At 39.7% G+C, this 13,489-nt stretch overlaps 1 protein-coding gene across 1 annotated transcript; it reads right to left on the minus strand.

The window, feature by feature from the left end:
* Nucleotides 1-213: 213 nt before the first annotated feature.
* slc20a1a (solute carrier family 20 member 1a) lies at nucleotides 214-12,661 on the minus strand. The gene is made up of 11 exons (XM_084727860.1): nucleotides 12,501-12,661; nucleotides 9,454-10,076; nucleotides 8,511-8,651; nucleotides 8,311-8,396; nucleotides 6,394-6,490; nucleotides 4,520-4,639; nucleotides 3,274-3,480; nucleotides 2,503-2,974; nucleotides 2,229-2,414; nucleotides 2,056-2,140; nucleotides 214-671 (listed from the first exon to the last, which is right to left on the minus strand). Exons 2-11 carry the CDS (start codon nucleotides 9,803-9,805, stop codon nucleotides 516-518), a joined length of 1,902 nt encoding a protein of 633 aa, XP_084583986.1. The 5' UTR covers nucleotides 9,806-10,076; nucleotides 12,501-12,661; the 3' UTR covers nucleotides 214-515.
* Between the last annotated feature and the right edge of the window lie 828 nt (nucleotides 12,662-13,489).

The following is a 13,489-nucleotide window of genomic DNA, read 5'->3' on the forward strand; positions in this document are numbered from 1 at the left end:
ACCTGTCAGACAAATGTAGTAGTAAGTTTTGTGCACAAAGATGAAATCAATGCTTGTGAGAAATTAAATTCACTGAAAAGCAGTCTGACGCTTACCCCCCTGTCTTATTGTTTAATTTCTGCAAAAATACATCTTTGTTAGGATCATAGATATTTAATTCACACCATATTTCACAACCCCATCCCTCCCACGTTCACACACAGTAAAAAACAATTCAGTGGAAAATGTTTAATAGTAATTAATATACATTGAAATCCTTTCAAATCAAGCATCCTTATTCTTTTATAACATCCAAATATGCAAACATTGGATATAACTGTTATTGTGCTTTTTCAGTCAAACTTGAGTATTTTGATTTTTATAAAATATTGCTTTTGTACAAATATACACATAGGGATATATAGGATCACAGACATGTGGATATCTGAACAGTGTTGTTCGATCCTGCATCATTCATGGACACATTCCTGTGAGATAACATCATGACTGTGACATCACATTAAATCATGAGAGGCTCACAGAACCAGATATATGAAGACAGCCATGATGGCGGCACTGATCAGCCCAGAGATAGGAACTGTAACAAACCAGGCGATGAAGATGTTCCTGAACAGACGCCAGTCAACTGATTTCCTGGAGCGCAGCCATCCCACAGCCACCACAGATCCAACCTGTGATCATGTGATATGAAGGTTAATCAATAGAATTCATTTTATAATACTGAACCAATTTTGATTTTCATATTCATCTATTTTTATTTGCCAGTGCTTTGGATGACCTCAAGGTTCAATTCTAGGTCCATTTCCTTTAACAATTTATATAATTTATGACTTATTGCCATGCATGTTTATCCAGAGATGATCTGAGCTGTGAACTTTTCTTCAGTGTTCATCAAGCTGCTTTGAATGATTTTAAACTTGCACTGAACGCACGTCAAACTCAGTTTATATTATTCTCTAGAGCAGAAGTTTTTTTGACCGCTATATGACAGTTGACAGTTATTTAAGAGGGTTTTGACGTAGAGAACACATTTAGGTTATTCGTAGCTACTCTTACACGGTGTAGTAAATCCAGACTTTGTGTATACTTCAAGTTTTACGTTCTTTGGATTTTTTGCAGATGAGCTTTTGTCAGCTGGGTTGTTCGTCCACTCGTCAAATCTTTTCCTTTTCAAAAACAGAGACCCCCACTTTGAAAATCACTGGTTTAGAACAAGAGATAATGATAGCAAAAACTTCCAGTGTATTTTACAGTGTAAAAGGATCCAACTTTTAAAGAGTTAGAGAATATAAATACCTCGGTATTTGGAGACATGACAAATCACATTCAAATACCATATAGATAATGCCAGTCATTAAAAGTCCACAAAGAAGGCAGCCCAATGTTTAGTCCTGTTTCTATGGAAATAGGACAAACTTTCCTATGTTGAGTAGGAACAGAATTGCTGAAGGTGTTTTTCTCTTTGGATTATGGTGATGTGATTTATAGACACACCTCTGCTTCTGCTTCTTTTAAGCCTTTGGATGTTATTTATCATTCTGCTCTTAGGTTTATTACTGGTGATGGTTGTAGCACTCAGCTTTGCACCCTTTACAAAAAATTAGTTGGTCTTCTCCTCTCTGTCTGTGGGACATGATAAGCATGTATCTGTTTATTTACAAGGCTCTTACTGGGAAGTTGCAATCTTGCACATCATGTCTGTTAGTTTGGTATTCTGGATGATATCAAACAAGCTCCACTGACTGTCTGTCTGTGCAAATCCACACCTCCAGCCCCTCTCCCTTACTAAGAGTGTAAGAGAACCTACAGTGGCCACGAAACAAAAGGCAAAAGGGGCTATATCTGGAGTCAGTGTTTGGTTTGTCCGTTCTGTGCTACTACAGAAACATGGCAGTGCAACATGGCGGCCTCCATGGACAAAGACCCATGGCCTCATTCTACAGTAACGAAAACACAATTCTTATTTCCAGGTGATTATACACATATGAAAACATACTTATGACCTTAATTAAATGTAATATTTGGGTTGAAGTGTCTGAGTTTCGAGTTTCCTACCTTGCAGTGGGTTGTGCTGACAGGAAGACCAATGTTGGATGCAACAACAACTGTGAGTGCTGAAGCCAGCTCGATGCTGAATCCACTGCATTGGAAGAAAATGTGTCAGTACACTTTTGTCAGTAAGATGTATCAGAACTTTAGTTGTTATAGGTTATAAATACGTAGCGTGCCTGGAGGGTGTAATGGGTGTGAGGTCTTTGCCCATGGTCTGGATCACTCTTCGTCCCCAAACCCAGAGTCCAGTGCAGATGCCCACTCCGCCGTAAAGAAGCAACCAAATGGGCGTTGGTGCGTTGGACATCACCGAGCCGCTCTCATACAGAAGCCAGAGAGCCACCAGTGGACCAATCGCATTGCTAGTGATAAAAAATGTTCATGTAAATCCTCTAAACGAACAGCACAGACTGGACATAAAGTCTTCTGGAAAAAAACACCCTTGCCTACCTGACATCGTTCCCTCCGTGAGCAAAGGAACCAAAGCACGCCGTGAGTATCTGCAGGAACTGGAACAACATGGAGACAGCCGGTTGGTCGACTTCCAGCTCATCCTCTTCCATGGCGAGGGTGGTGTTAGTTTCCTGAGTCACACTCCCGTCTTGGACTGTGCTCCCGCTGGTCACTGCTGAGCTGTAGCTGCTGTAGCTGTCCACCCTCGATCGTCTCTGCAGACCGCCATCCATGTCCTTGTACTTCGGGTCTCCTTGGATGCCGTAAATGGCCATGGTGTAGGAGGTGTAGCTGTTGTTCCTCCTGATGGGCCTCTCCTCTGTGTCACTGTCACCGATGCAGTCACCGACTTTTGCCATGTGGAGCTTGTGCAGCAGGTCTTTGTAAAGGCCGGAATCTTTATGGATGGTGTGGGAGCGTCCGCTGTGAGGATCGGTGATCATCATGGGGCCGATGGTGCCGTTCAGACCTTTGAAAACAAATTGCTTAGTTATCTACGTAACTACAAAGGAAGGAATCTGTTTCTGTGTGTCTGTTCTTCGGTTTTCTCGACAACTGTTCACACATGCTGAGGACCCAAGGGAGTGCAGTGTAAAGTGTGCAGCTGATTGGATGAGCAGTTCTTGAGAACGCTGCACGCAGCACTTTTGGGGCCAAAGCAATCGGCCCGCTCCAAATGGGCGCTGCACCAGTTTTTATTTGTGAAAGATAAAATATTTTGAGATTTACAAAGTCAGATAAATTCATTTCAATATATTCACTTCTCACCGTTGCTGATATCTAAGTCTTTGGTTTCCATGTCATTGTTGTCCAAGTCAGTTTCCTCTGACCCTCCAAGTTTGAAAGCCACCTTCTGGCTGTCTTCTGGAGGACTCTGGGGTTGAAGGTCATGAGGTATTGTAGGCTGCTCTGGTTCAGGTTTGCCGGAGTTCTTCTCCATGAGTGGAGTTTCACATGGAGCAGCTGCCATTTCTCCTGGAGTACATCACAGGGTTAAACTGATATCAACTATGTCACATTGGAGGTTTGTGTAAATCTCCAAAATATGTTATCCATCATCGAACACGATTTGGAAAAACAACAACTCTATTTTCATTATTGTTCTCAGCTACTCAAAATTTTTGTTTGGAATTTTGGCCAAATGAATTATATCTGATAACACTTTATTTTAAGGTGTGTGCATAAGACTGACATGGCACCATCATAACCATGTCATGGCACCTGTCATGAACAAGAAGGAGTCTTCATGAATGTTCATGACTGTCATTTTGGTCAATTATGTAATTTTTAATGCAGAGTTAACATGGTTTCAGAGTCTTTGTTCGGTAAACTTAACATAACAAAAATCTTGTCATAAACATGCCATAGCAAGCATAATTTTTTAAACTTATAGAAACTATTGAGCTTTATGTATCAACATTACATTAAACTGTCATATATGTTTGGTTTTGGCATTGGCTGAATTTTTTCTTTGACCTCAACAGCGATTCATTTTGGACTTGTCATAACGATATCATTAAATGTTATAAGGCCAGTTTGACGACAGAGTAAAATACCAAGGTGATTTACAGTTTCCTGATGGACACATGCTGCTGTGAACTTTAACTGGTGTTAGCTCATTTAACTCATTTAACTCATTTAGCTCATTTAGCTCATTTAGCTCATTTAGCTCATTTAGCTGTGCAACTAGCTGTCCTATTAGCTGACTCAGTCCTGGGGTGCTAAGAGCCAAACCTGGCAAGAAAACCACTTCGGTACTGGTCCCTGTCAAACTGGCCACTGTGTTCACTGGGAGCTGTCAGTCCGGCCAGAGCCAGCTAGATGCTGATGCTGCTGGATGGCAGGGGGACACCGCATCACCTCCAATTAATATTCATTTGGTTGTCATGTCATGGTATGATGTGTCATGTCAGTCTTTTGCACATTCCATGAAATAAAGTGCAACCCTGTAGTTTTCAACACTGAGCCATATGCATCTTCAAACTGTCTTTATGAGTGTGTAAGATTGACTCACGTTTGATTTTCTTCTCGAGCCGTGGACAGACAATGAACCAAACGGCCAAAGCCGTGACGACGGCGCAGCCCAGAGAAATGCACAGTGTACCCCACCATGGCACTCTGTCAAAACCCAGCACTGTGCACACAAGACAGGGACATGAGAGACAAACAGAGGCTATTTATTCACAACTGATGCTGCTCCTTTGAAAATGATGACAAAAGAAACTTTTGGCTTAAGTAAAAGTTCACAGTATTCATTGCAAAAGCGATTCGGAGTATTAGTTAGGTTCAAGCGTTGATGTCACAGTCACTTCTCCAATCCAGGGTTGCAAATTTTGTGTGTTTTCCTGAACTAGTAGTTGAAAACGCTAATAATCAATGAATCATTAATAATTTTTAAGATACAAAACATGTTTTTTTCTCATTTCTGTCAGATTTTAAGCCAAAGTTTAGCCACACCAGACAAACAGTGTCAAATGAGGTGCAATTACTGCCATGTCCGTTGATTAAATATCCATGAATACATTTTTAATTGGATAAAATCTCAATGGCAGTTAAAACCGATTATTTATTGATCAGTAACATTCTTACTCCAAATGTGTGCTACCAAAGCATTTTGTTTTGTTTTTCATTTGTAACTCTTTTATATAATGGTTTATAAAGTGTTTGCAACCTAATTATAAACCATCTAAATCAAACGTATGTGTAGCCTTATTATAAAGTGGTTCCTTTGACTTGACTTTGACTTGACATATTTAAGGAACATGACCCTAATGACAAGAAAAAAAGTGTAGTAATTTTTCCAAAGCAATTCCACCTCTTCCTGTCTCATGAGTTGTGGTCATGTGACATGTTCAGAATTACACAGAATGTCTCATTGGGCTGCTCCAGTGTTTCAGTGTGTCCAGCGCGACACCAGTATCAGCTACAGTGCACACTCCTCCCATTAGATAAAGAGGAAGAGACCAGTCTGGCAGCCAAATGATAGTATAGTGGGAGTAAACTCACACTTGAAGGAAATTCTTTCTTTTAATGCTGTCACAGAATAGTGTAACTGCCATTGTTGTAACTGTTAGAGGTAGATGTCTTAAGGCAGGTTAGTACGAAAATATTGACTTTTCCCTCACAGAAATAACTTACCTGTTCGCTCTTGTTGACAACAGCAGGTTAACAACAAGTAAAAAGCCACTCAGTAAAAGCAGCGGCTTTCATCACCAACACGGCCAAGAAGCCATAATAGCCGTGAACGTCGTTTGCTGCACACAGCTGAAGTGTGTAGGCAAAATATATCACATTTCAACTAAAAAAAGTAAAATAGTGATAATGCTGATAATGTTTTGCATTTCTGTGTCAGAAAATTAGATGCTGGCTAGATCATGTGTGCAGTATCAGTGTGAGAAGTGCGCTCTGCAGTGTTACGTTGTAATTATGGTGTGTTATACTCCTTGACCCACACACACCGGCCTGCAGCCTTCAGTGAAGGGCCCAGGCCAGTTGACTTCTCGATAAGTTCAATCCTGCAAATGAAACAAAAAGGAGTGGAAATTGTCCATTTAATAGTTTCTCAAATTCCCATTCAACTGATTTTACTTTACTTTTTTTTTTTTTTTTTTACTTTATTCTTGTTGTGTTTGGTGTTTTTTGTCCTCTGCACCCCTGTCTGAATTAGCGTCTGGAGGTTTTATCACTGGAATGATCTCAAAAGAAACAGTTCACTGTAAAATGTAAAATGAGATGTTTCCTCGATCTTGTCACCTACGTTGTCCTAAGAAGAATGACTCCAGTGACATTTACCGTGCTCCAGGGATTTCAACAGCTGCTATGTCAGTACAGTGCAGTGAGTGAGGATGCAGAGAAACATGGGTGTAAGTGTGCGGACGTGCTACTCACGTGGCGCTCCTGTAAACATGATGGAGAAGAGGTTGATGCCGATAGTGCAGGCGTAGAAGATGGGAAGAGCTCTGAGGCCGTTGGGGACGGGGTCAGCCTGTGGAGATCAGTGTGTCAGTGCTCACTGAGGCCTGTCTGGTCATATAAAGAACTACTCAAAAATAAAATCCACATTTGCTTCTTGCAAAGAGTTAGACGAGAAGATTGACATCATGTCAGCTGTCTCTACAGTAAATATGAAGCCACAGCCAGTTAGTTTAGCTTAGCACAAATGCTAGACCGTTCAAAGGTAACGTACTATTGGCTGGTAGGTGGATTTTGTTTAGTTTGAGCGGAGTGGCTTCCCACTGTTTCCAGTCTAGTTAAGTTAGCTAGCTGCAAGATTTGAATTTTGAGTCAGATTGTTTTATTCAATTAACTGGCTGAAGGCCAAAGAGGTCAAATTATTCTATAGTTCCCAAAAAATGAACAAACATGGGAACAAGGCAGAATATATTTTTCTTCTGTCTTACACCATTAATCATCTCAAGACCCCTTGGATTTATCTCCTCTTGGTCAGTTGGGAATCACTGGACTAAACTACCCAACAGTATATAACAGAATATGAACGCTGCTGATCACTGATTCAGAAAAATCCTCTAATGTTGTCTGGCCAAAAACAAAGTCCCCACCTGGATTTAACTAATCAAACAGGTCAGATCCTTCCATTGGATAATTACTGCAGTGATCAATATGTTTCAGCTGGTAACAAGTTATTGAACTCTAACTGATGCAGTGAGCAGCTTCTCATTTCTTCAACAACCATGTCAGAAGACAAATCCTGTGATCGAGGAAAAGATGTTCCTCTGTTTCAGAAGAGTCAAACTATTGACCTGCATCAAGCAAAGAAAACAACTGAGACTGATGAAAAAACTAAAACTGGGTTAAGAACTGTCCAACACATTATTAATCCTGGAAGGATCGTGGTGAACCATCATCTTCAAGGAAGAAATGTGGTCAGAAAAAATCCTGAATGATAGTGATCAGAGATCATTTAAACATTTGGCGAAATCAGATCATAAAAAATCAACAGTAGAACTCACAGCTATGTTTAATAGTGAAAGTAAGAACATTTCCACACACAATGTGAAGAGAACTGAAGGGATCGGGACTAAACAGCTGTGTAGCCTTAAGAAAACCACTTATCAGAGAGGATAATCAGAAAAAAAGGCTTCAGTTTGCCAGGGAGCATAAAGATTGGACTGTGGATCAATGGAAAAAGGTCATGTGGTCTGATGAGTCCAGATTTACCCTGTTCCAGAGTGATGGAGGCATCAGGGTAAGAAGAGAGGCAGATGAAATGATGCTCCCATCATGCCTAGTGTCTACAGTACAAGCCTCTGAATATACTTGAATGAGCACGTTTTTACAGCAATGGATCTTTTTCTTCTCTGATGACACGGACATATTCCAAGATGACAATGTCAGGATTCATGGGGCTCAAATAGTGAAAGAGAGGTTTCACACATTTTCACACATGGACTGTCCACCACAGGGTCCAGACCCGAACCCCTCTGAGAATCTTTGGGATGTGCTGGAGAAGACTTCACACAGTGATCCAACTCTCCCATCATCAATACAAAATCTTGGTGAAAAATTAACACAACTCTGGACAGAAATAAATGTTGTGACACTGCATAAGCTTATTGAAACGATGCCATGGAGAATGTGTGCTGTAATCAAAGATAAAGACGGTCCAACAAAATATTAGTGTGTAACTTTCATTTTGGCCAGGCAGTGTTTATCAGAGGAGAGAGTTTTTTATAAGTACATTTTAAAAATAGTACCAATGTACTTTTACTGATGCATCATTCTGGATGGATGACTTTTACTTATGAGTATAACAGGTCCACTGGCCAGTGTTAGGATCAGGCTCACCTTGTTCAGAATGAACTTGCGAACAAAATAGAAGAGGATTCCTGACATGATGCCTGACAGCACAGGTGACAGGAACCAGGAAGCCACTTTGGATAGCAAAAGACATTTGAAAGAACATAAATACACTTTTAGCTACACTTGCATTTCATATTTAACAGATACTTGTTTTAAACTGTGGGGGGAAAACAACATATATTCACCAATGCGCAGAATCTCCATCCACTTGACCCCCTGGTGACCTCTGGCCACCATGGAGTATCCAATTGTGGCTCCAACAATGCAGTGGGTTCCAGAAATGGGGAGCTTCAGGAATGAGGCAGCCAGCTGCCACACAGCAGAGCCTGCAGGACGAAAACATGAGCAAGGCCTGTTCTCAAAATCTGAAAAATCAAATCGCTTCTTTACTTTTTACTTTACTTGCACCATTCAGTCAAATTTGGTAATACTTTATAGGAAAGTCAGGCCCATAATGCATTATAAAACTCAGTATATATGTTTGTGTTCATGCATGAACAAGTTATAACAAGGTTTAAAAAGTATTACAAGTGGTCGACATAATTCATAATGCTTTATACCTTCATATAGCTGTTTAAGTAAAGTGACTCCAAAGTGTAAGATTATGAACAACTGTATGATGTTTATAAGACATTATTCTACTTCAGAGTGCTCTTTTGGCCCCTCATAAGGACACATAGAGAACTGTTATTATAATTTCTAACTTTTTGAAATGGAATAATGTCTTAAAAACATCATGCAATTACTAATAAGTTTATACAGCGCTGTCACTTTACTTAAAGCTCACAAAGTCATGTTATAGCTCGTTATTGATGTTTATAAGATATTATAAAGTTGCTAAAGTAGTTATAATGTGCTGTGTATCCCAGCATTCAAACTTCAAAAAACTGATGTCACTTTGGCATGGAGTTATAAAGCACTATGAATGTTGAATTTATAATAAGTTATGTCCACCTCTTATAATACATTATAAACCTTAAAGTTGTCATGCATGATTATAACCATTTATAATGAGTTTTACAAAGTCTTATAAATGCATCATAATGTATGTGCTCATAATGCATTATAGACATTTTATAGAAAGTGTTACCAGGGATTTCTATGTTACACACATATGTGAATACTTACCAAACATGGCGCTGATCGACCCCGCCATCAGGACGTGTTCGGAGCCGTTGTACATTCGGACGTCAATGATCCCCTGGCGGATGGTCTCGCTGACTTTGGCCCCCAGCAGCACGGAGCCCACCGTCTCAAAGATGGTGGCCAGGATGCAGGCCTGGCGCATGGTGACCACTCCGGAGCCCACCGCGGTACCGAAGGAGTTGGCCACGTCATTGGCCCCCACAGAGAAGGCCAGGATGAAGGCGATGATGAAGCCCAACACCAGCAGCCACAAGTAGGCTGACATGTCAGACTGAGAGGCCAGAGCCACGGAGGTGGCAGCAGCCAGGGTCACTAGAGTGGTTGATTCCATCATAAATGTAATTTAATTTAATTAAAACAACCAGAGTTAAACCAAGCCAATTTAAGGTGGTTTGACGGTGACTTATGAGGTATTACTGGTTTATATTTATAAATAAATTTCTACAAAAAATGGATGACAGAACCTCTTGGTTCAGTTCTAAATGTGCTACTGGGAGGAAGTCAACATGTATTGTGAGCTACGTAAGCAGTCTGTAGGCTTCATCGTAAAATGACGGGGTAAAGAGCTGAGAGAGACGTCCATTGTGATCCTCTGATGGTACACACTGCAAAAACACATAAATACAGGAGTTACTGGTTAATATACTTCTTATTTACTGGATCAAAAGCTACGGTAAAGCTACTACAAGGAACTGTCACTTTGTTGATTTTGGAGGCCCCTGTGGACAAACGCAGTAGTGTTTCCAAAACCATATGGAATACCTTGTTTTATATCCAGGTTATGTAATCCTGTTACATGTAATCCAAGCCTGAGGAAGAGTCCTTAGAAACTTTCAGTCCTTCTACTTCTCTTTTGTAAATGTACGTTCATGAGTACCTTTCAGCATATAGAGGTTTATCACCTCTACACATGTACATGTACATCAATAATATTCACCTGCATAACATCCTACAAATCTATGTGTACATCTACACCAGTCTGCCAACAGTTAGGTGATCCATTTGCCTACATATGCCCCTATCATATTCTGTTAAAAGTGAAAACTCACATCTCTACTGTTTGTATTAGTTAAAGGAAGAGAGCATGAAGCATCACTGTCATACAAAGTCTGCTCGTACTGGGGTTATAAACTCAGTCCATTTATTATAAATTTAGTAGAATTTCTTTTTGAATCTGACAAGAGTTGAATGTTGAATATTTCCAAAATTATGCCATATAAGTTTTCCACTGTAGGAAGTAGTGGATTTAACCACTTTCTAGTGTGTGGGACAGTTTCATAACCAGTTAAATCCTCCTTGTACTTGCTTTAAGTTACATATTAAAAGGTCCAAAATGAGCTGACAAGAGCAAACGGCATGCATGGGTTTGTTCTGCTCAGGTAATTTATAGTCGTACGCTGCTGCAGAGGGAAGTGGTTCAGATAAAGTGTTTTATATCAGTAATAAGTCATTACTGTTGTGAGCCCAAAGTTTGACATAAATTGCTGCAGAGAGTTATCAGTGTGAGCAGGAGGCTGTGGAGAGCTGAGTTAATCATGACACGAGTTAGACTGTCTGAAGCCACTTCTTCATGTCTTCTTGCTTTAACTTTATCTTAACTTAACCTTCGTTTTGTCTTGCTTTTGTTCAGCCTTTCTGTTTGGCTCTCTGCTGATTTATTGCCACTATCCTTATCTGTCAAAGCACTTCGTAAACTTTGCTTTTAAAGGTGCCATGTAGGGGTGAATGACCTGCGTATTGTTTTAACTCTGACTGAACCAAATCTAACTGATACTGGGAATCTCTTTAAATAACAGGGCTGCAACTAACATCTTTTCATTGATGATTAATCTGTCCATTTTTTTCTCGATTAACTGATCAGTTGTTTGGTTTATAAAATGACAGAAAATGGTCAAATATGTTGCCACAGTTTACCAAAACCCAAAATGACTGAAGATATATTTTTTAATCGCTTAAAGTGATTGACTGATTATCGGAATGCTTGGCAATTACTTAAATAATCAATTCATAATTAATTCATAGTTGCAGCTCTAGTGAACTATATTATAAAGAGCATGGTCTGGATCTGCTCTGTATGAAATGTGCCCTGAGGTAACGTCTGGTGTGACTTTGTGCTGTGCAAATAAAGCTGACTTGACTTGACATCATGATTACAACAAAAACAAGGAACAGTTCTGTTCTATTATTCTTCTGGTAAAATTAATCAAAAAACAGTTTGACTTTCATAGAGCATTTTGTCCAGGATTCAAATGAAACACCTTGACCTAAAGGGCAAAATCAGGCATCATTATAGCTGATATTTATCGGCTATAATTTAATTGTCAGAACAATAAATAATAATATAAATTCCCCTTATTTATTGTGCATCCCTATTGCTATATAAATTTTTTATTATTCATTAAATTATTTTTATGACAAAAACAGGAAGAAGACTGCATGCCTTCATACAGGATGCAGCGTTCAGCTTCATAAACGTCAGTATCCCCAAGAAATAAAGATAAGTGCCATAATTTAAGGGTTGATTATGTAAATCAAGGATACTGGACTGAACAGGTTGTTGTAAAACAGTGACTTTACACTAACTTCACTGTGTTTCACAGTGTGTTTAGTCTCCTGGGGTGTGTTAATAGGATTTTCTCAGCTCTCACACCAACAATAGCCAACACCTAAATGAAATGAAATCCATCTCTGTCATTAAAGTCTTTCTTTCTTTCTTTCTTTCTTACTCTCAATCATTCAACAGGTTCCACAGTGAGTGTTACATTACATAATTAAAGCAGCCTCCAAATTTACAGTTGCGTGTTCAAAAACTACAAATAAATCCCCTTAATACTTCAAAAAGAGACTTTAGAGCTGTGAATAATTGGCCTATTCAGTCATTTTGAACAGACGCACCATCAGTATAGAAAATAGCGGTATGTTAATCTGCTTAGCTCCTGTTGCATAATTCAAATGGAGCCGCAACACAGAAGGAAACTTAAGCAAATATAAAAACTAAACAGAGAAAGTGCAGTGAAGTAGATACTTACAGGTGGAGGGGAAGTGAGGGTTTGGGTCCAGTGTGTGTGTGTGTGTGTGTGTGTGTGTGTGTGTGTGTGTGTGTGTGTCCTGGTGTCAGGTGAGCAGCAGCTGCAGCTTTATGTGAAGAGTCAGGATGTTATTCAGAGGAGGGAGAGCAGCAGCAGGTTTGGAGGTCCTGTTGTGAGGCTGGTTTTATATGGAGCTGGTTTTTGAGTACACGCCTTTCAGTCATGAGACCTCTGCCTGTCTGAAGCTAATGTTTAGCTTGTTTGTTGGCAGGGAGGAATAATTACAGTTGTCTTTGATTATGTGAACCTGAAATCCCCAAATGATGTTTTCCCTCACCACCCTCACGGAGACACACAGATGTCTTTTGTTTTTGTCTAAATATATCTTCCTCCTGTTGTTGCTGAAGTAAAATAAGAACAAATCATTTCAGGATACAGAGTGTTTATGTTGATCAGGGTTTATTATTCTTGTATAATCAGTGTCACATTCCTGGATGGGCCTACTATGTATAGTTTTCGTGTAACTAGAAATAAGACAGACAATGTGTTTGTTCAGTTTACACTAATGCTCCAGTCTATCAGTGAGGAGCTGGTGATGATCGTATGACAACATGGCCTCTACTCTGGAGCCATCTTCTGGCCAAAAGTAATATTTCATGCATGTTACGGTTATAAAAACAAGGGACAGCTTCTCCTTTTCTTGTCCAGACCTTTTTTTATTTTTATTTTTTAAGTCTGTGGGCCTCTCATCAGACAAAGCTGGGAAAAAGCCCCCCCCCCCCCCCCCCTCCCCTTAATAACCTTTCTTAGTTTCATTCAATTCCTGGTTGTCATGATTGTGTTATTCGATTCCAGAGACACTCAACAGTTGAGCCAAGATAGCCAAATATTTTTCTTTGACATAACTTCAGACTTCAGCAAATATGTAAAAAGGGTCTGACAAATGTAAGTATTAATTTCTAATTCTGTAAAAGTGGGAAAAACAGTAA

This window comes from Lutjanus erythropterus, chromosome 10 (assembly GCF_056507025.1).
Source record: "Lutjanus erythropterus isolate fLutEry1 chromosome 10, fLutEry1.hap2, whole genome shotgun sequence".
NCBI classification, from domain to species: domain Eukaryota; kingdom Metazoa; phylum Chordata; class Actinopteri; order Lutjaniformes; family Lutjanidae; genus Lutjanus; species Lutjanus erythropterus.